Below are 24,358 nucleotides of genomic sequence, written 5' to 3' on the forward strand. Positions count from 1 at the left end.
GCTATGCCAAGTATGTTCCTGCTCATCTGGCTCTCAGGTATGTGTTAAAAGAGAGGAGAATAAGCAGTAAACAAAACTCACTTCTTACCAATCTCACCCCTACAAAAACACACACACACCCTAACACACACACCCCCTGGGTGGTGGCGTAGCCTCTAGGACTGTCTGAGTTAGTCTGTGTCCACGCCCGTTTCTGTTCAAACACCTGTCAGCTTGTCACACAGCTAGTCACACTCCCTCTCTCTCCGTTCACACACAGACCTAGCAATCATTTACCTATAGTTTTGTCCCTCACCTGCACTCACTCTACCTGTGTGGGATTCTCTACAGTTTGGGAGACCGTCTGTCCCTCACCTGCTCTCACTCTACCTGTGTGGGATTCTCTACAGTTTGGGAGACCGTCTGTCCCTCACCTGCTCTCACTCTACCTGTGTGGGATTCTCTACAGTTTGGGAGACCGTCTGTGGATACAGTATCCAGTGAAAGTAGGTACTTTTTACTCCTGTTGCTTATTAGGTTATTTTGTGCCATGTTTGTCAGGGCTTTTAGAATGTGGATTCTCTCTTTCTTGACCCTCTCTTTTTCAATCAGTATAGATCAGGAATATAATCAATCATATCCTTAGCTAACGGTTTAATGTTATGCTAAATCCTCAGACCCTGACAGACACCTACGATGGTTGTCAGGCAGTCTGTTTGTCCCCCCAGAACCATTATTCTCTGTGCCTTGTTTGCCATAATTGCCTGTCATATGAGCCTTTCCATCCTTCTGCTCCCTTACCGTACCTTATCATTTAACGTGTGTGTGTGTGTCTGTGTCTGTGTCTGTGTGTGCGTGTCTGTGTGTGTCTGTGTGTGTGCGTGTCTGTGTGTGTGTCTGTGTGTGTGTCTGTGTCTGTGTGTGTGTGTGTCTGTGTGTCTGTGTCTGTGTGTGTGTGTGTCTGTGTCTGTGTGTGTCTGTGTGTGTGCGTGTCTGTGTGTGCGTGTGTGTGTCTGTGCGTGTGCGTCTGTGTGTGTGTGTGTGTGTGTCTGTGTGTCTGTATGTCTGTGTGTGTGTGTGTGTGTGTCTGTGTGTGTGTGTGTGTCTGTGTCTGTGTGCGTGTTTCTGTGTCTGTGTGTGTGTGCGTGTGTCTGTGTGCGTGTGTCTGTGTGTGTGCGTGTGTCTGTGCGTGTGCGTGTGTCTGTGTGTGTGTCTGTGTGTCTGTGTCTGTGTGTGTGTGTGTCTGTGTGTGTGTGTGTCTGTGTCTGTGTCTGTGCGTGTCTGTGTGTCTGTGTGTCTGTGTCTGTGTGTGTGTGTGTGTGTGTGTGCGTGTGTCTGTGTGTGTGTGTGTGTCTGTGTCTGTATGTGTGTGTGTGTGTGTGTGTCTGTGTGTGTGTGTCTGTGCGTGTCTGTGTGTGCGTGTCTGTGCGTGTCTGTGTGTGTCTGTGTGTGCGTGTGTCTGTGTGTGTGTGCGTGTCTGTGTGTGCGTGTCTGTGCGTGTCTGTGCGTGTCTGTGTGTGCGTGTGTCTGTGTCTGTGTGCGTGTCTGTGTGTGTGCGTGTGTCTGTGTGTGTGTGTGTGTGCGTGTGTGTGCTGGTGGTGTGTATCTTGTAAAATGTATCATGTGTGTAGACTGGTGTGTATCATGTATGATCAATACAGTATCTAAGCCTTCAGTCTATTTGATCTGTCCTCACTGGCAGAAGGTATTCAGAAAGAGACATTCCACTGCCTCAGGCTGTGAATTTACCACTGGGGCATCATTTGCATAGCGAAATTGACAGCACTCCATTTTATTTGGCATGAGGTCAACTTTGCCTGTCATTTGATTAGGAAAAATCATAACAGTGTTTTATTACAATTTCCACTTGCTTTCAGTTTCCTGAGGAGAAATGTGAGTGAGCCGTTTGTGTTTGATTAGGGATAAGAGAAAGACACCTGTGAATTGTGTAATATATTTGTAGTTCATTTCTATCAAGCCACTTCATTGAATATTTAAATAGAATATTTGTGAGAAAAAGCAAGCAGACCAGGTTTTAATTAACATCTCAGACCCTACTTCTAAAACCATACGTTGAGGAATTATGTTTGCTCCAGTTTGTGTGTGCATGCGTGTGCATGTGTGTGTATGTGTGTGTGTGCATCTATCTTTGGCTGACAGAGGGTATGTTTGCTCCAGTTTGTGTGTGCATGCGTGTGTATGTGTGTGTGTCCATCTATCCATCTATCTCCATCTGTCCTCTTCTGGCTGTGCCGGGTGGAGATTATAACAGAACATGGCCAAGATGTTCAAATGTTCATAAATGACCAGCATGGTCATGGTCAGCCAGGTAGTCCTGAGACATGATCCTATGGCTCAGGTCCTCCGAGAGAGAGAAAGAGAGAATTAGAGAGAGCATACTAAATTCACACAGGACACCGGATAAGACAGAAGAAATACTCCAGATATAACAGACTGACCCTAGCCCCCCGACACATAAACTAACCTATGTCTGTACTGCTGTCTGTGGTACTCAAGGAGCCAGTGGAGGAATCATAGGAACCAGATTGGGAGCCAGCGGAGGAATCATAGGAACCAGATTGGGAGCCAGCAGAGGAATCATAGGAACCAGATTGGGAGCCAGCGGAGGAATCATAGGAACTAGATTGGGAGCCAGCGGAGGAATCATAGGAACCAGATTACAAACGACCCGAATATGTCAAAAGGTGAGTTGACAGGTTTACTGACTGACTGAGCGGATTTCAGTAGGATGAGCATGTGATAGTGTATTTCCTACCATTGTAAGATGTGTTAGTAGGTCCATACCAAGGGGATGAGGTGATGGATACCATGTTTATTGCACTATAGTTCCATCCATTCCTGCGGTGTGATCAGTGTGAAGTATGTATCATAATGCTGTTTTCTCTTATTCAGATGGTGCGTGCATGTGTGTGTGGGATTGTTTCATTATTATGTGCACGTGTGTGTGTGTTTCTGTCTAATGTGTGTGTGTGTGTGTGTTTCTGTTTCTGTCTAGTGTGTGTGTGTGTGTGTGTGTGTGTTTCTGTCTAACGTGTGTACTGTGTGTGTTTCAGAGGGGGACAGAGCATCAGTGTTGAAGACCTCTAAGGTTCGGACCAAGCTGAAGGGAGATGCCAGCTGGATGCAGAGACTCAGTGAACCTCAGTCTGAAACAGAGGAGGAGAAACCATGGTAACGCAGACAGACAGACAGACAGAGAGACAGAGAAACAGTCATTAGAATGAAGTTAGTCACATCTCTCTACGTGGTATCAGTTAACACTGGGGATGAGGCTCCACTCATATGGACCCTATTCAATGTCTCTCCCCACTCTCACGCCCTCTCTCTCTCTCCTACCCCCTCTCTCTCTCTCTCTCTCTCCTACCCCCTCTCTCGCTCTCTCGCTCTCCTATCCACTCTCTCTTGCTCTCTCTCTCTCCTACCCCCTCTCTCGCTCTCTCGCTCTCCTATCCACTCTCTCTTGCTCTCTCTCTCTCCTACCCCCTCTCTCTCGCTCTCTCTCTCCTACCCCCTCTCTCTCTCTCTCTCTCTCTCACCCCCTCTCTCTCTCTCTCTCTCTCTCTCTCTCCTACCCCCTCTCTCTCTCTCTCTCTCTCATACCCCCTCTCTCTCTCTCTCTCTCTCCTACCACCTCTCGCTCTCCCTCTCTCTCTCTCCTACCCCCTCTCTCGCTCTCTCTCTCTCCTACCCCCTCTCTCGCTCTCTCTCTCTCTCCTACCCTCTCTCTCTCCTACCCTCTCTCTCTTTCGCTCTCTCTCCATCTCCCTCTCTCCTACACCCCTCTCCCTCTCCCTCTCTCTCTCCATCTCCCTCTCGCTCAGCCTATCTCCTCCCTCCTCCCTCTCTCTCTCCCCCTCTCTCTCTCCCTCTCCCCCTCTCTCTCCCCCTCTCTCTCTCTGAACAGGATGGCAGAAGTTAGAGTGAATCGACTGAATGGAGCCCCTATAGACACCAGCCCAATAGCCTCTCCCACATCCAAGACCCCTCCCTCCCCCACCAGACCTGCAGAAGATGGGTAAACACTACACACCCACCTCAACACTACACACCCACCTCAACACTACACACCCACCTCAACACCACACACTGACACCCACCTCAACACTACACACCCACCTCAACACTACACACTGACACCCACCTCAACACTACACACCCACCTCAACAATACACACTGATACCCACCTCAACACTACACACTGACTCCCACCTCAACACTACATACTGACACCCACCTCAACACTACACACTGACACCCACCTCAACACTACACACTGACCCCCACCTCAACACTACACACCCACCCCCACCTCAACACTACACACCCACCTCAACAATACACACTGACACCCACCTCAACACTACACACTGACTCCCACCTCAACACTACATACTGACACCCACCTCAACACTACATACTGACACCCACCTCAACACTACACACTGACCCCCACCTCAACACTACACACCCACCTCAACACTACACACTGACTCCCACCTCAACACTACACACTGACACCCACCTCAACACTACACACTGACTCCCATCTCAACATTACACACTGACCCCCACCTCAACACTACACACTGACTCCCATCTCAACATTACACACTGACACCAAACTCAACACTACACACTGACCCCCACCTCAACACTACACACTGACACCCACCTCAACATTACACACCCACCTCAACATTACACACTGACCCCCACCTCAACACTACACACTGACTCCCATCTCAACACTACACACTGACCCCCACCTCAACACTACACACTGACCCCCACCTCAACACTACACACTGACACCCATCTCAACACTACACACTGACCCCCACCTCAACACTACACACTGACCCCCACCTCAACACTACACACTGACACCCACCTCAACACTACACACTGACACCCACCTCAACATTACACACTGACTCCCACCTCAACAGGACATACTGACACCCACCTCAACATTACACACCAACCCACCTCAACACTACACACTGACACCCACCTCAACACTACACACTGACACCCACCTCAACACTACAAACTGACCCCCACCTCAACACTACACACTGACCCCCAGCTCAACACTACATACTGACCCCCACCTCAACACTACACACTGACACCCACCTCAACACTACACACTGACACCCACATCAACATTACACACCCACCTCAACACTACATACTGAAACCCACCTCAACACTACATACTGACACCCACCTCAACATTACACACCCACCTCAACACTACATACTGAAACCCACCTCAACACTACACACTGACCCCCACCTCAACACTACATACGGACACCCACCTCAACACTACATACGGACACCCACCTCAACACTACATACAGACACCCACCTCAACACTACACACTGGCACCCACCTCAACACTACACACTGACACCCACCTCAACATTACACACCCACCTCAACACTACACACTGACACCCACCTCAACACTACACACTGACACCCACCTCAACACTACGCACCCACCTCAACACTACATACTGACACCCACCTCAACACTACACACTGACACCCACCTCAACATTACACACCCACCTCAACACTACACACTGACCCCCACCTCAACACTACACACTGACACCCACCTCAACACTACACACCCACCTCAACACTACACACCCACCTCAACACTACACACCCACCTCAACAGTACACACTGACACCCACCTCAAAACTACACCCCCACACTACACACCCAATTCAACACTACACACTGACACCCACCTCAACACTACACACCCACCTCAACACTACACACTGACACCCACCTCAACACTACACACCCACCTCAACACTACATACTGACACCCACCTCAACACGACACACTGTCACCCACCTCAACACTACACACTGACTCCCACCTCAACACTACATACTGACACCCACCTCAACACTACACACCCAACTCAACACTACACACTGACACCTCAAAACACAAACCACAAAACATGTTCTTCATCATAAACTGCCCACAAACTTCTCGTTCCTAAATAAAGAGCACCATCTCCAGGATACCTCATCAGGTAAAACAGACCTCCACCATTGCATCACTTGGTCAACTGCTTATTCAATGTAATACATTCATTAATTGTGAATAATCCAAAAGGTGAATAATCGTATATATTTTTTCAGAGGGTTTTTTACCGAGACAGACACCAAGCCTGCGGCCAACTCATCTACATCCAATGGCTTCAGGTAAATAAAGTACTGTCAGAGCTCTACTGGCAGTAGTAATGTCACAGCTCTACTGACAGCAGTAATGTCACAGCTCTACTGGCAGCAGTAATGTCACAGCTCTACTGACAGCAGTAATGTCACAGCTCTACTGACAGCAGTAATGTCAGAGCTCTACTGGCAGCAGTAATGTCACAGTTCTACTGGCAGCAGTAATGTCACAGCTCTACTGGCAGCAGTAATGTCAGAGCTCTACTGACAGCAGTAATGTCACAGCTCTACTGGCAGCAGTAATGTCAGAGCTCTACTGACAGCAGTAATGTCACAGCTCTACTGACAGCAGTAATGTCAGAGCTCTACTGACAGCCGTAATGTCACAGCTCTACTGACAGCAGTAATGTCACAGCTCTACCGACAGCAGTAATGTCAGAGCTCTACTGGCAGTAGTAATGTCACAGCTCTACTGACAGCAGTAATGTCACAGTTCTACTGACAGCAGTAATGTCACAGCTCTACTGACAGCAGTAATGTCACAGTCTACTGACAGCAGGGACTCTATTAAATAGAGTAGAGTCTATTCTGTGTACTCAGTCTATCATTTAGACAGCCAATGCCCTGTTAGATGGCTTGATTACATGGTGTCCTTCTATTTATAGTGGGTCAACATCCAGCTTCACCAAGAGGCCTTCAGAGAGCTACAAGAGAATGTAAACCTTATACAATTCATATGAGTAAACTCGGTGAATGTGTTTGAGTGTGTGACGCTGTGTGTGGTAAAGGATTATCAGAGATAACTGTAGTGACTTAAGGGAATGTGTTTGATAAGTACTGTATGTGTGTGTGTCCTTCCCTCCAGAGCTCCTCACACAGTGCATCCCACCTCAAACCTCCCAGTTCAAACTGAGGACCAGCTTTCTCCAGAAGAGAAGGAGAAACGGTGAGAAACACAAAAAGTGCATCCCAAAATGCACCCTATTCCCTTTATAGAGGTCTACTTTTGACCAGGGCCCTATACTGTATAGGGCCATATATAGGGAATAGGGTGCCATTTCAGATGCAGCCTGCGAAACTCTTATTTTACCTCAGAAAATATAGCTTTCTTTCTTTCTCTCTCTCTTTCTCCCTTTCACACTTTCACTCTTTCTTTCTTTCTTTCTTTCTCTCTTTCTCTCATTCACTCTTTCTTTCTCTCTTTCTCTCTTTCACTCTTTCTTTCTTTCTCTCTCTCGTTCTCTCTTTCTTTCTCTTTCGTTCTCTCTTTCTTTCTCTCTCGCTCTCTCCCTTTCTTTCTTTCTTTCTTTCTTTCTTTCTTTCTTTCTTTCTTTCTTTCTCTCTTTCACTCTCTCCATCTCTTTCATTCTCTCCATCTCTTTCTCTCTCTCCATCTCTCTATTCCTCTGTTTGTGTCTTATCACCTGTTATCCTGTTCACCTGACAGTTGTACTGACAAACCACCAGAAACCTCCTTGACCACAGATGTTACATCTTTTGTGGCTAAAAGGTAATTGATGCCTGTCAAAGAACCGTCCTGACTTGTTTTGTCCCGTATGTAAAATGATGATGTTGTCTGAAAGGAAAGGCTTGACGGGAGATGTTTCGTTTTTCTGACATGTTGTTTTTCTTGTGTGTCTAAAGGGTGGTGATCACAGACAATGACAACTCTGTCTTCACTGAGACTCCCTCTGTCCCCAAAGAACCAGCTGCACTATCTGTGAAAGGCGTCCCTCCTGTATCTGTGAAAGACGTCTCTCCTGTATCTGTGAAAGACGTCCCTCCTGTGTCTGTGAAAGATGTCTCTCCTGTATCTGTGAAAGATGTCTCTCCTGTATTTGTGAAAGACGTCTCTCCTGTATCTGTGAAAGACGTCTCTCCTGTACGTGTGAAAGATGTCTCTCCTGTTTCTGTGAAAGACGTCTCTCCTGTATGTGTGAAAGACGTCTCTCCTGTATCTGTGAAAGACGTCTCTCCTGTATGTGTGAAAGATGTCTCTCCTGTATGTGTGAAAGACGTCTCTCCTGTATGTGTGAAAGACGTCTCTCCTGTATGTGTGAAAGACGTCTCTCCTGTATCTGTGAAAGGTGTCCCTCCTGTATGTGTGAAAGGTGTCTCTCCTGTATCTGTGAAAGACGTCCTCCTTTCAACCCCTGTCATAGTTGACACCCCAGCAGTGATTGACCAATATGAGGGCATGAAGCCAGGGCGTACCAAAGTGGCCACTGAGCTGTCCCCAGAGAGTAGTGTCCTGTTGAAAGTGGTCTCCCCAGTGTCCCCTGTCCCATACAAACCAGTGAAGACAGATCCTGCCCCAGTGGACACTCTGACAGCCCTGTCTGACACACTCATCTCCTTCGACACAGGTTCATCCAGGTACAGTATTGATTCATTACTGTATCTATTCATTTGAAAAAGTATAGATAGAAACATTTGGACGTATTGACCAAACAATGATCAGGTATGTGGCACCACAGTGTGTGTAGTGTTGAGACCAGACCATTTTATTGACATTATGGGTAGGGCTCTGGGTGAGACTATTAAAGTTGGTCCAACCCATTGTCTTTAGAAAACCTCCATTAGTCAGTTGTACAGTTTGAACCCCAGATAGCTGTAGTCCAATAACACAAAGTGTATCTCCCATCCCCCATAGCTCCAGAGTCCCTGACCCAGTATGGACAGAGACAGCAGAGCCAGAGGACAGGTAGGAAACCACAGAGACACACTTCCTCATTCACGTCATAGTGGGTGATATGAAACCGGTTACAGTAGGTTACTAATGACGTGTATTCATTAGGGCAAACCGTAACAAAATGTTTTGCAATGAAAACTAGTGTTTAATTGGACACCTTCAGGCTAGTCCTTCCCTGTTTCAGGCGTTTGCTTCCGTTTGGTGTCTAGTGAATACATCCCTGGTGTCAACGGTCATTCTGTACTTCTACACTGAGTGAACAAAACATTAGGAACACTTTCCTAATAATGAGTTGCACCCCCCTCAGAACAGCCTCAATTCATTGGGGCCAAGGACAATACAAGGTGTTGAAAGTGTTCCACAAGGATGCTGCCCCATGTTGACTCCAATGCTTCCCACAGTTGTGTCAAGTTGGCTGGATGTCCTTTGGGCGGTGAACCATTCTTGAATCACGTGTGAAACTGTTAAGTGTGAAAAACCCAGCAGCGTTGCAGTGCTCGACACAAACTGGTGGAACCTGGCACTTACTACCATACTCCGTTCAAAGGCATTTAAATATTGTGTCTTGCCCATTCTCCCTCTGAATGGCACATACACAATCCATGTCTCAATTGTCTGAAGACTTAAAAATCATTCTTTAACCTGTCTCCTCCCCTTCATCTACACGGATTGAAGTGGATTTAACAAGTAACATCAATAAGGATCATAGCTTTCAGCTGGATGCCCCTGGTCAGTCTGTCATGTAAAGAGCAGGTGTTCTTAATGTTTTATATACTCAGTGAATATTAAAACACAATCCTGCTGGTGAAGTACCTTAAATAGAACCAAAAGAGGAAGTGATCAAACAACTTTTGATACAGAATTAAATGTGGTTTTACACAGGTGTTGTGCAGTGTGTGCATGATGGCTAGCCAGGTGCTGCTATAATAGCCTGTTATCTGCTACTATAACAGTCTGTTAGCTGCTATAATAACCTGTTATCTGCTACTATAACAGTCTGTTAGCTGTTATAACAGTCTGTTAGCTGCTATAATAGTATGTTAGCTGCTGCTATAATAGTCTGTTAGCTGCTGCTATAACAGTCTGTTAGCTGTTATAACAGTCTGTTAGCTGCTGCTATAATAGTCTGTTAGCTGCTATAATAGTCTGTTAGCTGCTGCTATAATAGTCTGTTAGCTGCTGCTATAATAGTCTGTTAGCTGCTATAATAGTCTGTTAGATGTTATAATAGTCTGTTAGCTGCTGCTATAATAGTCTGTTAGCTGCTATAATAGTCTGTTAGCTGTTATAATAGTCTGTTATCTGCTGCTATAATAGTCTGTTAGCTGTTATAATAGTCTGTTAGCTGCTGCTATAACAGTCTGTTAGCTGTTATAACAGTCTGTTAGCTGCTATAATAGTCTGTTAGCTGTTATAATAGTCTGTTAGCTGTTATAACAGTCTGTTAGCTGCTATAATAGTCTGTTAGCTGCTGCTATAATAGTCTGTTAGCTGTTATAACAGTCTGTTAGCTGCTGCTATAATAGTCTGTTAGCTGCTATAATAGTCTGTTAGCTGTTATAACAGTCTGTTAGCTGCTGCTATAATAGTCTGTTAGCTGCTATAATAGTCTGTTAGCTGTTATAACAGTCTGTTAGCTGCTGCTATAATAGTCTGTTAGCTGTTATAATAGTCTGTTAGCTGCTGCTATAATAGTCTGTTAGCTGCTATAATAGTCTGTTAGCTGTTATAATAGTCTGTTAGCTGTTATAACAGTCTGTTAGCTGCTGCTATAATAGTCTGTTAGCTGCTGCTATAATAGTCTGTTAGCTGCTGCTATAATAGTCTGTTAGCTGCTGCTATAATAGTCTGTTAGCTGCTATAATAGTCTGTTAGCTGTTATAATAGTCTGTTATCTGCTGCTATAATAGTCTGTTAGCTGTTATAATAGTCTGTTAGCTGCTGCTATAACAGTCTGTTAGCTGTTATAACAGTCTGTTAGCTGCTATAATAGTCTGTTAGCTGTTATAATAGTCTGTTAGCTGTTATAACAGTCTGTTAGCTGCTATAATAGTCTGTTAGCTGCTGCTATAATAGTCTGTTAGCTGTTATAACAGTCTGTTAGCTGCTGCTATAATAGTCTGTTAGCTGCTATAATAGTCTGTTAGCTGTTATAACAGTCTGTTAGCTGCTGCTATAATAGTCTGTTAGCTGCTATAATAGTCTGTTAGCTGTTATAACAGTCTGTTAGCTGCTGCTATAATAGTCTGTTAGCTGCTGCTATAATAGTCTGTTAGCTGCTGCTATAATAGTCTGTTAGCTGCTATAATAGTCTGTTAGCTGTTATAACAGTCTGTTAGCTGCTGCTATAATAGTCTGTTAGCTGCTATAATAGTCTGTTAGCTGCTATAATAGTCTGTTAGCTGTTATAATAGTCTGTTAGCTGTTATAATAGTCTGTTAGCTGCTGCTATAATAGTCTGTTAGCTGCTATAATAGTCTGTTAGCTGTTATAATAGTCTGTTAGCTGTTATAACAGTCTGTTAGCTGCTGCTATAACAGTCAGTTAGATGTAAACCGTTGTGCTCTTCTATTCAAATCATCTCTGTCTTGTATGCAGATTTCATGGTGAGCCAATCCCTCAGCTCATGGTTGATGATCTCCTCTCTCTCACTAACGGGTTTGTTCCAACATTTAAAAAAAAACATCTTTACAATTTTTTTAAATTTAATACGACAATGTATCATGTCACACTATAAGCCTTGTAATTATATTTGAACTCTCCTCTCCTCTGTGTAGTCTAGAAGAGGAGTTGGTAAAGCCCATCCCTCCCAGCCCAGGATCTAGGAGTCAGGAGCTTCTCAGTGGATCAGACAGGTGGGAAGAGAGGAGACCCCTTATATAAGACACTAATTCATTCCTCCATACATCACAGTGCAACTGTGTCTCTGGTTCTGATGGACCAGGGGTTAGGGGGAAACTTACTGACCAACTGTGTCTGTAGTTCTGATGGACCAGGGGTTAGGGGGAAACTTACTGACCAGCTGTGTCTCTGGTTCTGATGGACCAGGGGTTATTGGGAAACTTACTGACCAACTGTGTCTCTGGTTCTGATAGGCCAGTGGTTAGAGGGAAACTTACTGACCAACTGTGTCTGTAGTTCTGATAGGCCAGTGGTTAGAGGGAAACTTACTGACCAACTGTGTCTCTGGTTGTCTCTCCCTCATGCTCAGTCTCTCCCCATAGCCTCTACCCTCTCCAACCTAGCCTCTACCCTCTCCCGCTAGCCTCTACCCTCTCCCGCTAGCCTCTACCCTCTCGCGCTAGCCCCTACCCTCTCCAACCTAGCCTCTACCCTCTCCCGCTAGCCTCTATCCTCTCCAACCTAGCCTCTACCCTCTCCCGCTAGCCTCTACCCTCCCCAGCTAGCCTCTTACCTCGACTACCTGACACTACTAAATCTACTAATACTACTACTACTACTACCTGTCACTACCAAATCTACTACTAGACCTGTCACTACTAAATCTACTACTACTACTACTACCTGTCACTACTAAATCTACTACTACTAATACTACCTGCCACTACTAAATCTACTACTATTACCTGCCACTACTAAATCTACTACTACTGCCTGCCACTACTAAATATACTACTACTAATACTACCTGCTACTACTAAATATACTACTACTAATACTACCTGCCACTACTAAATCTACTACTACTACTACTACTACTACTACTACCTGCCACTACTAAATCTACTACTACTACCTGCCACTACTAAATATACTACTAGTAATACCTGTCACTACTAAATCTACTACTACTACTACTATTTGCCACTACTAAATCTACTACTACTACTACTACTACCTGCCACTACTAAATCTACTACTACTACTACTACCTGTCACTACTAAATCTACTACTACTACTACCTGCTACTACTAAATCTACTACTACTACTACTGCTACTACTAAATCTACTACTACTGCTACTACTACTAAATCTACTACTACTACTACTGCTACTACTAAATCTACTACTACTACTACTACTACTACTACTACTGCTACTACTAAATCTACTACTACTACTACTACTACTATTTCACTTCACCAATTTGGACTATTTTGTGTATGTCCCTTACATGAAATCCAGATAAAAATCTATTTACATTACAGGTTATAATGCAAGAAAATAGGAAAAATGCCAAGGGGGATGAATACTTTTGCAAGGCACTGTACTACTACTACTGCCTGCCACTACTAAATCTACTACTACTACTACTACTACTACTGCCTGCCACTACTAAATCTACTACTACTACTACTACTACTACTACCTGGCACTACTAAATCTACTACTACTACTACTACTACCTGGCACTACTAAATCTACTACTACTACTACTACTACTACCTGCCACTACTAAATCTACTACTACTACTACTACTACTACTGCCTGCCACTACTAAATCTACCACTACTACTACTACTACTACTACTACTGCCTGCCACTACTAAATCTACTACTACTACTACTACTACTACTACCTGGCACTACTAAATCTACTACTACTACTACTACTACTACTACTACTGCCTGCCACTACTAAATCTACTACTACTACTACTACTACTACTACTGCCTGCCACTACTAAATCTACTACTACTACTACTACTACTACCTGCCACTACTAAATCTACTACTACTACTACTACTGCCTGCCACTACTAAATCTACTACTACTACTACCTGCCACTACTAAATCTACTACTACTACTACCTGCCACTACTAAATCTACTACTACTACTACTACTACTACTGCTACTACTGCCTGCCACTACTAAATCTACTACTACTACTACTACTACTACTACTACCTGCCACTACTAAATCTACTACTACTACTACTACTACTACCTGTCACTACTAAATCTACTACTACTGCTACTACTGCTACTACTAAATCTACTACTACTACTGCTACTACTAAATCTACTACTACTGCTACTACTGCTACTACTAAATCTACTACTACTACCTGCCACTACTAAATCTACTACTAAATCAAATTCAAATCAAATCAAATTTATTTATATAGCCCTTCGTACATCAGCTGATATCTCAAAGTGCTGTACAGAAACCCAGCCTAAAACCCCAAACAGCAAGCAATGCAGGTGTAGAAGCACGGTGGCTAGGAAAAACTCCCTAGAAAGGCCAAAACCTAGGAAGAAACCTAGAGAGGAACCAGGCAATGTGGGGTGGTCAGTCCTCTTCTGGCTGTGCCGGGTGGAGATTATAACAAAACATGGTCAAGATGTTCAAATGTTCATAAATGACCAGCATGGTCGAATTATAATAAGGCAGAATAGTTGAAACTGGAGCAGCAGCACAGTCAGGTGGACTGGGGACAGCAAGGAGTCATCATGTCAGGTATTCCTGGGGCATGGTCCTATGGCTCAGGTCAGTTGAAACTGGAGCAGCAGCACAGCCAGGTGGACTGGGGACAGCAAGGAGTCTGCTACTGCTACTACTAAATCTACTACTACTACTGCTACTACTACTGCATGCCACTACTAAATCTACTACTACTGCTACTACTAAATCTACTACTACTACTACTAAATCTACTACTACTACTGCTACTACTACTGCCTGCCACTACTAAATCTACTACTACTGCTACTACTACCACCTGCCACTACTAAATCTACTACTATTATTATTACAACTACTACTATTACTACCTGCTACTACTACCACCTGCCACTACTAAATATACTGCTACTGTTACTGCCTGCCACTACTAAATATACTACTACTGCTACTACTACTAAATCTACTACTACTACTACTAAATCTACTACTACTACTACTACTACTACTACTAAATCTACTACTACTACTACTACCACTACTACTACTACTACTACTTCATTGTGTTCAATTCTAACAGTAACATATAATGATATTATTTCAACAGAGATATTGTCTCGACAGAGGTAGTGTCCCCTGACAGTTCGACCCCTAGTACTGACTCCTGGTGAGATATACTGTACCTGTCTACTGAGAGAGACCACCTGTTAGATATACTGTACCTGTCTACTGAGAGAGACCACCTGTTAGATATACTGTACCTGTCTACTGAGAGAGAGAACATCTGTTAGATATACTGTACCTTTCTACTGAGAGAGACCACCTGTTAGATATACTGTACTGCTCTACTGAGAGAGATCACCTGTTAGATATACTGTACCTGTCTACTGAGAGAGACCACCTGTTAGATATACTGTACCTGTCTACTGAGAGAGAACACCTGTTAGATATACTGTACCTGTCTACTGAGAGAGAACACCTGTTAGATATACTGTACCTGTCTACTGAGAGAGAACACCTGTTAGATATACTGTACCTGTCTACTGAGAGAGACCACCTGTTAGATATACTGTACCTGTCTACTGAGAGAGACCACCTGTTAGATATACTGTACCTGTCTACTGAGAGAGAGAACACCTGTTAGATATACTGTACCTGTCTACTGAGAGAGAACACCTGTTAGATATACTGTACTGGTCTACTGAGAGACATTGTGCTTGTAAATTATTTTACGTTTTGGATTACACTTGTATGTATGATGTCTTAATGGTGTGTGTGTGTGTGTGTGTGTGTGTGTGTGTGTATGTGTGTGTGTTGTAGGTCATCTGACAGTGATTCACCGTGGGATAGATGGAGTGCACCAACTGTCTATAAAGAGAAGGAGGACAGGTATGTACCTATATTATATTACAACCTTTATAGGACTATTTAGTCATATTGACTTATTTATATTACAACACAATGTCTTTAATCATTGACTAACATAATGTTAGAAGCATGTCAGAGAGGGAGAGGAAGGAGAGAGAGGGGAAAATACCAGAGAGAGACTGAGAATGAGAGAGAGACAGAGAATGAGAGAGAGACAGAGAATGAGAGAGAGATGAAAGAGTGAGTGAGGTAATGGTTAACTGAGAGATGCAGTATGACTAAAATGGAGGAGAGGAGAGGTCGGTCAGAGGAGAGGTCGGTCAGAGGAGAGGTCGGTCAGAGGAGAGGTCGGTCAGAGGAGAGGTCGGTCAGAGGAGAGGTCGGTCAGAGGAGAGGTCGGTCAGAGGAGAGGTCGGTCAGGGAAGGTAACACTATAGTGAAGAAGTTTCAGACCACACCTTTCTTAAGCAGTAAAGCAGCTAGAGAAACATAATCCCCAAGTTAGAAGAGGAAGAAGTGAAAAGTTAGAAGAAGAAGGAACACGTTAGAGAACACTTAAATGAGAACCCACTGGGAACACACTGGTTGAATCAATGTTGTTTCCACGTAATTGTAATGAAATGACGTTGAACCAATGTGGAATAGACATTTGTGCCCAGTGTGAAGACGCGTGTTGGCTATTGAAAGCCATTCTCTAGAAATGGATGCTCTGACTGATATTACTGTCTCTCCATCGCAGAGACCCAGAGCCTTCAATGGACCGGTGAGTGAGTCATGATCTGTCTAACACAGCAACATGTTAATATCTCAACTTGTTTCCCTCATGCCTGTGATAGCACATCTTCCCGTTGTCTGCTGTAATCTAAAATCTTTACAACATTCTCTTTGCTGTTGTGGTAAGGAAACCTAATGTTGGTTATAAGTCAGTTAGGGACTCTACAATAGTAAGGAATCTATTGGTAGTAAGATAGGAAATCGAAATACATGTGATATTGGGGGTACTAAAGGTATATCCAGGAGAAACTGTGAGGGTCATAGTACATCCAGGTTAATCAGGAGAAACTGTGAAGGTCACAGTACATCAAGGTTAATCAGGAGAAACTGTGAGGGTCATAGTACATCCAGGTTAATCAGGAGAAACTGTGAGGGTCATAGTACATCCAGGTTAATCAGGAGAAACTGTTAGGTCATAGTACATCCAGGTTAATCAGGAGAAACTGTGAGGGTCATAGTACATCCAGGTTAATCAGGAGAAACTGTGAGGGTCATAGTACATCCAGGTTAATCAGGAGAAACTGTGAGGGTCATAGTACATCCAGGTTAATCAGGAGAAACTGTTAGGTCATAGTACATCCAGGTTAATCAGGAGAAACTGTGAGGGTCATAGTACATCCAGGTTAATCAGGAGAAACTGAGAGGGTCATAGCAAGCCTATCTGGTACTACTGACAGTCATACCAGTATAGCCTGTCCTCTGTATCAATCCTCTCTCGTACTACTCATAGACATACCAGTATAGTCTATCCTGTATTTTTCTGTCCCATTCTATTTCTCTGCTATGTTGTATTTCACCCCATAACGACACACTGTCTGATATACAGTATTATTTCCTCTAGTTCTAGCTCCTACTCCAGGACCTTGGACAGTTCTGCCAACCAGAGACCCAAGGCACCAGACACCGAGTCCAAGAAGTGAGTGAATCATGAGAAGGATGGGGGTATAACTTTGGAAGTACAGTTAGTTATAACCATTAGCCTAGTAGTGATGGTTACTATGTGATGGTTACTATCATGTGATGGGTACTATTTGTGATGGTTACAATAAATTAAGTCTCTCTCGACCCTCTACCCCTCCTCTCTCTTTCATTGCCTCTCTCTCTCTTTCATTGCCTCTCTCTCTCTTTCATTGCCTCTCTCTCTCTTTCATTGCCCCTCTCTCTCTTTCATTGCCTCTCTCTCACTTTCATTGCCCCTCTCTCTCTTTCATTGCCCCTCTCTCTCTTTCATTGCCTCTCTCTCTCTTTCATTGCCCCTCTCTCTCTTTCATTGCCCCTCTCTCTCTTTCATTGCCTCTCTCGCTTTCATTGCCTCTCTCTCTTTCATTGCCTCTCTCTCTCTTTCATTGCCTCTCTCTCTTTCATTGCCTCTCTCTCTCTTTCATTGCCCCTCTCTCTTTCATTGCCTCTCTCCCTCTTTCATTGCCTCTCTCTCTCTTTCATTCCCCCTCTCTCTTTCATTGCCTCTCTCTCTCTTTCATTGCCTCTCTCTCTCTTTCATTCCCCCTCTCTCTTTCATTCCCTCTCTCTTTCATTCCCTCTCTCTCTCTTGCATTCCCTCTCTTTTTCATTACCTCTCTCTCTGTTTCATTCCCTCTCTCTCTCTTTCATTGCCTCTCTCTTTCTTTCATTGCCTCTCTCTCTCTTTCATTGCCTCTCTCTCTCTTTCATTGCCTCTCTCTCTCTTTCATTGCCTCTCTCTCTCTTTCATTGCCTCTCTCTCTCTCATTCCCTCTCTCTCTTTCATTCCCTCTCTCTCTCTAATTCCCTCTCTCTCTTTCATTCCCTCTCTCTCTCTCATTGCCTCTCTCTCTCATTTCCTCTCTCTCTCTCTCTCTCTCTATCTCTCATTGCCTCTCTCTCTCTCATTGCCTCTCTCTCTCTCATTGCCTCTCTCTCTCTCATTGCCTCTCTCTCTCTCTCTCTCTCTCATTGCCTCTCTCTCTCTCATTGCCTCTCTCTCTCTCATTGCCTCTCTCTCTCTCATTGCCTCTCTCTCTCTCTCTCTCTCTCTCTCTCTCATTGCCTCTCTCTCTCATTTCCTCTCTCTCTCTCTCTCTCTCTCATTGCCTCTCTCTCATTCCCTCTCTCTCTTTCATTCCCTCTCTCTCTCATTGCCTCTCTCTCTCTCATTTCCTCTCTCTCTCTCTCTCTCTCTCTCTCTCTCTCATTGCCTCTCTCTCTCTCATTCCCTCTCTCTCTCTCTCATTCCCTTTCTCTCTCTCTCATTGCCTCTCTCTCTCTCTCCCTTTCTCTCTCTCTCATTGCCTCTCTCTCTCATTCCCTCTCTCTCTCTCTCTCTCTCTCTCTCTCATTGCCTCTCTCTCATTCCCTCTCTCTCTCTCTCTCTCATTCCCTCCCTCTCTCTCTCTCTCTCTCTCTCTCTCTCATTCCCTCTCTCTCTCATTCCCTCTCTCTCTCTCTCTCCTCCCTCAGGTGTTTTGTGTACCTGAAGGAGTATGTGGACGTTACAGATCTAACCAAGCACAACACTAGAGACAACGATCCTGACTATGTAACGTCTAGTTCTACCAGCCATTCCTACAGTAGCCCCTCCTCTTACACCAGGTAACAATACTTTGTCCAAGCCCCAGTTTGAAAACAACCCATAGGCCCTTGTTGTTTAAATCTGAAGGAACCCAGATAGGTGTAATCAACACGGCAGAAGGAAGCTACAAGGTTAGCTGGGTGGAGTGGGATCATCACCATATTCAAATCAAACTTTATTGCTTACGCATATCTGGTTCTTTCAGATCGGCAAACACCAAGTGGTATGGACACCAAGGTTATTATAGTCAACAAAAACTGAAACTAAAATAAAACTATAGTTGGAAAAACTATTTAGTAAACTGAAATAAACATTTTAACGAAAAACAAACTATCTTTGACTGCAAAAATATAATAAAAACCATCAAATTATGTTTTGTTTTAGTTGTTTTCATCTTAACCTTGTGCAAAAATCAAATGGGGTTTTCAAGCTTTTTTTCCTAATGGGTTTTCCGAGCTTCTGAATCTTGCAAGCAAAAGCTTCCGGTAGATGACGATGTTTCAAATAGGCCTAGCTTGTGCATCACTATCCCTAGCTAACAGGGATGAAGTCAGAGGGCGAGCACGGAGCGCGACTGGGCCAAGCTAGAGCAGCTTGTGCATCACTATCACTAGCTAACAGGGATGAAGTCAGAGGGCGAGCACGGAGCATGACTGGGCCAAGCTAGAGCAGCTTGTGAAGTTGCTGGAGCCGTCCACACCGACCAACTTCAAACTGACAGCCAGACGCTTGTCGACACGTCGTGTCTCCTCAACCTTGAGGCACACTTGCAGTCACTACTGTTGCAAAACAGTTGGCACAGGTCCTCCTGAAGTCACTGCGTGAGCACCTCACATGCATACTGAGTCCTCTGGCAGCCAACTTCAATCCAAACCCTGCAGCAGCTTGCCTGATGGACCCAGGAGTGTCTCTGGCACTTCACCCAACAGAGATGAAGCCGCTGATAAGGGAAGCAGAGTCTTTTGTACTTCAGCAAATCAGAGAGTACAGCCGTGGAGCAGCAGGACCCCAGTAAGATCCCAACACGATGAATTCAGCAAGCATCTCGACCACAGTGCATCAGAACAATAGCTTCCTCGCATCGAAGACTGTGTCTGGGGTCACTGTCCAGCCGGAGGATCAACCTGGCAGGGCCTTAAGTGTGAGGTGTGGAAATACCTGGAAGAGGTAAAGGAGGGCATGTTTACAGAGGCAAGTGTTTGTTTATCCAAAGCTGTGCCCTGTGGGAATGGATCTGGTTTCTGCCCCCAAGCTTTCTAAACCAGAACATCTTGTTTGGTTGAAAATAAGAAAAAAATAAAACACCCACTCAATCAGGCTGGCTGTGAACTGAAACACTCAATCAGGCTGGCTGTGAACTGAAACACTCAATCAGGCTGGCTGTGAACTGATACACTCAATCAGGCTGGCTGTGAACTGATACACACACAGGCTGGCTGTGAACTGAAACACTCAATCAGGCTGGCTGTGAACTGATACACTCAATCAGGCTGGCTGTAAACTGATACACTCAATCAGGCTGGCTTTGAACTGATACACACACGGGCTGGCTGTGAACTGAAACACTCAATCAGGCTGGCTGTGAACTGTAACACTCAATCAGGCTGGCTGTGAACTGAAACACTCAATCAGGCTGGCTGTGAACTGAAACACTCAATCAGGCTGGCTGTGAACTGATACACACACAGGCTGGCTGTGAACCCCAATCAAATAAACATGCAGGTTTCTCCCATCGAATAGCCCAACCTAAATGGCACCCAATCAAATAAACATGCAGGTTTCTCCCATCGAATAGCCCAACCTAAATGGCACCCAATCAAATAAACATGTAGGTTTCTCCCTTCGAATAGCCCAACCTAAATGGCACCCAATCAAATAAACATGCAGGTTTCTCCCATTGAATAGCCCAACCTAAATGTCACCCAATCAAATAAACATGCAGGTTTCTCCCATCGAATAGCCCAACCTAAATGGCACCCAATCAAATAAACATGCTCTGTCATGTTAAAACAAACAACATATCCTAACAACAGGACGGGTCGAGGTAAATGGACAATATGGAATGGACAATATGGAATGGACAATATGGAATGGACAATATGGAATGGGACACCCAACTATTGTCTAGGAGTTTCACTTCATTGTCATGATCAGTGTTTTCACGTTTGTATCTATACATTTTTGACAAGCTGATCATAGTGAAAAAGAAAATACTTCTGTGTTTCCTGCCAATAGGCTCACGATAAGTCCTGATAAAGTTGGGTATCTGATATTCAGAGCTTCAATAGGCTCACGATAAGTCCTGATAAAGTTGGGTATCTGATATTCAGAGCTCCAATAGGCTCACGATAAGTCCTGATGAAGTTGGGTATCTGATATTCAGAGCTTCAATAGGCTCACGATAAGTCCTGATAAAGTTGGGTATCTGATATTCAGAGCTTCAATAGGCTCACGATAAGTCCTGATGAAGTTGGGTATCTGATATTCAGAGCTTCAATAGGCTCACGATAAGTCCTGATGAAGTTGGGTATCTGATATTCAGAGCTTCAATAGGCTCACGATAAGTCCTGATAAAGTTGGGTATCTGATATTCAGAGCTTCAATAGGCTCACGATAAGTCCTGATAAAGTTGGGTATCTGATATTCAGAGCTTCAATAGGCTCACGATAAGTCCTGATAAAGTTGGGTATCTGATATTCAGAGCTTCAATAGGCTCACGATAACTCCTGATAAAGTTGGGTATCTGATATTCAGAGCTTAAATAGTCAAATCGATAAGTCACAGGAATCAGGACTAATAAAGCCAATGTTTTACAAATGGTGTGCCTAACATATAGATGGGCATTCATAAAAGTCAGTTTCAGGCAACACTGTAAGCACGAGCTGACCAATGCCCTTTGGAAATATTTTTGGGGGCATTGGTTTTTTGTTCGGTCCAGACCAAATCTGAGCCAATCATAGACGTCTATTTTTAGTTCAGATTTTGTCCGGTCTGGACCAGCCTTGATTTGGCCCAAACATAGACATCGATAAATGACATCTTTTCAACTTTCATTCAGAACCAAAAATGAACTTGATTTCAACATCCGTAAAATACGTATTTTTCAACATCCGGAAAAGACTCCTTTTCAATGTCCTAGAAAACATGTATTTTAAACTTATGGAAAATAAGTATTTTCACCTTTTATTCAGACCTTAAATTGAACTTAACTTCGACGTCTGGAAAATACCTATTTTACATGTCTTTCAAACGTCATTGTGCTTACTGGGTGTATTCTAGTTTTGCGGGGGCTGTATTCTTTACTCTCGCCGAGAGCGGCAGAACGACAAGGCCCTGACTAAAACGAAATAGTATAGAATTTTTTTTATCAAACTGAAACTAAATAAAGACGAGCAAATCAAGTCTGAACACTAACTGTAACTAAACCAAATGTTCTATTTAAAAAATATATATACTAATAGAAATAAAAACAAATATTAAATCACAAAACTATAATAACCTTTTGTCATGCCATTTTGTCATGCCTTGGCTGGAAACTTGTAGATACAGGCTTTGATCGATTAGAGCTGAGTCCCATGCTCAACACCTCTCCCCCATCCTCTAGGTCTACCATGACGTCTGCCTGTACGTACTGTGGAGAGCAGGTGGGCAACGATGCCAAGATCACCATCGAGCACCTCAACATCTACTGCCACCCGGCCTGCTTCAAGGTAACGACACCTGGTTATAAACATGTTATACTCTGGTTATAAACATGTTATACTCTGGTTATAAACATGTTATACTCTGGTTACAATCATGTGATTGGCTGTACACTTTGAGCCTGTATCAGCTGTGGTGGCTGCGGTAGTGGTAAAAGTGGTTGTTGTGTTACTAGCAGGTATAATTATTGAAGACTAGAAGTAAGCTGAAGCCTTCATATAGTCTTGGCTGTGCTACATTAACAATATGCTGTTGTCATTGCAGTGTGGTGTTTGCAGTAAGCCAATGGGAGACTTTCTGTTCAACATGTTCCTGCACAAAGGGAAAGTCCACTGTGAGAGCTGCTATGCCAACGTCTTGTAGGATGCTTCCTTTCCTTGTCTCCTCGTCTCTTTTCCTTCATGGCCACTGAGAGGTGACAAGACTGGATGGTTGATATAACTGCTCTTTCCCATCAAGACCTGTCGTCTGCTAACAGACACAGGGACACTGCACCTTGAGTTTTAAATTAATTTCCATGTGTGAGATTTTGTTTTCATACCTTTGTATGGATCTGAATTTCATGAGGTTAACACTGGAATTCTATGGCAGTTACTCTACGGTTTAAAGAGAATAATATGATAAAATGACTGATATTGTCTTCCGTCCATTTGAATTACCACTTTTTGTTGTCTTTTTTTCTCCTTAAAGGCCCAGTGCAGTCAAAAAACGTGATTTCCTATGTTTTACATATACTGTATTTCCATGCTATGAGGTCGGAATAATACTACGAAATTGGGAAAATTGGGAAAATTATGATTAAATTACCGAACAAATCATTTTAAATGGAACTGTATAACTTAGACTCTGTTTTATTATATCTGATTAACAATATGAGTTCATAAGAAGGGATTGTGAGACACGGACAAGGAGTAATTAAAGTTAATTAACACCATTCCAACTAGGAAGAAACAAATGGGTTGTGGATTAAGTAAACAGATAAGGTAGTTAACCTATGGTTGAACCGACGAAACTGAGCTCTGGGGTTTTTAGATAACCTAGGAATGCACTCACTGTCTTTTCTGTTAATTAGAACTGTCAGCTAAGTGGTGATCGATAATGTTGAGGGGTCAAAAGTTACCTGGGAGTGTGTTAGTAAGTTAGAATGAACTTTTCACCTCACTTTGTCCCTGTCGAGAGGAGGGGTTTCTGTTAAGCAATGAAATGACGTCATGTTTTGTATATAAACTGTTGATCGTGGTGAAGTGGCAGCGCGCTCCGAGAATAAATTCTGTTACCTATTATTGAAAAGACTGGTCTCCGTCTATTTTATGCAAACAAGAATCTTACAAATTCTCATAAAATAGATTAAGGGTTTTCAATGAATGAAAACACATTGGCATCATTAATTTACAGTAACAGTGTGTAAGCTCTGTTTGAAGAAAAAAAAACGGCAGAAATGTCTGCTTGTTTTAGTGGGAGGAGTTTTGGCCAGATTGGAGGTATCACCAGGTGGTATACGAATAACAACACGTTTTCATCAAACATATCCTTCCCATTAGTCTCGTCCAGTTAGAACTCTCACTCAGGCCTACCAAAATTGTTTTTCGAGAAATTGCTCTTTGCTTAGAAGCTATTTTTGTTTATTTTTGACAATTTTAGTGAGGTAATTAATTACCCAGAAATGGTTTGATATTGAGATAAAAA

General features: G+C 43.6%; 1 protein-coding gene across 2 annotated transcripts; it reads left to right on the forward strand.

Annotated features, from left to right (window-relative positions):
* Window positions 1–291: 291 nt before the first annotated feature.
* On the forward strand, window positions 292–23,438 carry LOC139366080 (proteoglycan 4-like). Of its 2 annotated transcripts, XM_071103169.1 has the most exons (19): window positions 292–485; window positions 2,497–2,684; window positions 3,054–3,171; window positions 3,905–4,015; window positions 6,184–6,246; window positions 6,882–6,932; window positions 7,082–7,162; window positions 7,664–7,726; window positions 7,861–8,592; window positions 8,870–8,920; window positions 11,507–11,566; window positions 11,686–11,763; window positions 14,888–14,947; window positions 15,601–15,669; window positions 16,388–16,411; window positions 17,264–17,338; window positions 18,859–18,990; window positions 22,575–22,680; window positions 22,937–23,438. In XM_071103169.1, exons 2-19 carry the CDS (start codon window positions 2,675–2,677, stop codon window positions 23,033–23,035), a joined length of 1,983 nt encoding a protein of 660 aa, XP_070959270.1. In that variant the 5' UTR covers window positions 292–485; window positions 2,497–2,674; the 3' UTR covers window positions 23,036–23,438. The 2 variants fall into 2 exon arrangements, with proteins under 2 accessions (XP_070959270.1, XP_070959271.1); XM_071103170.1 differs by lacking the exon at window positions 292–485 and having other exon boundaries at window positions 2,418–2,684.
* The last annotated feature ends 920 nt before the right edge of the window (window positions 23,439–24,358 follow it).

This window comes from Oncorhynchus clarkii, chromosome 14 (assembly GCF_045791955.1).
Source record: "Oncorhynchus clarkii lewisi isolate Uvic-CL-2024 chromosome 14, UVic_Ocla_1.0, whole genome shotgun sequence".
NCBI lineage: Eukaryota > Metazoa > Chordata > Actinopteri > Salmoniformes > Salmonidae > Oncorhynchus > Oncorhynchus clarkii.

Bases quoted from the DNA above. Each gene is read 5' to 3' on its own strand.
- LOC139366080 (XM_071103169.1), top strand. The intron at 16,412-17,263 runs GTGAGTGAGTCA...TATTTCCTCTAG, and splicing joins CCAGAGCCTTCAATGGACCG to TTCTAGCTCCTACTCCAGGA. The intron at 18,991-22,574 runs GTAACAATACTT...CCCATCCTCTAG, and splicing joins AGCCCCTCCTCTTACACCAG to GTCTACCATGACGTCTGCCT.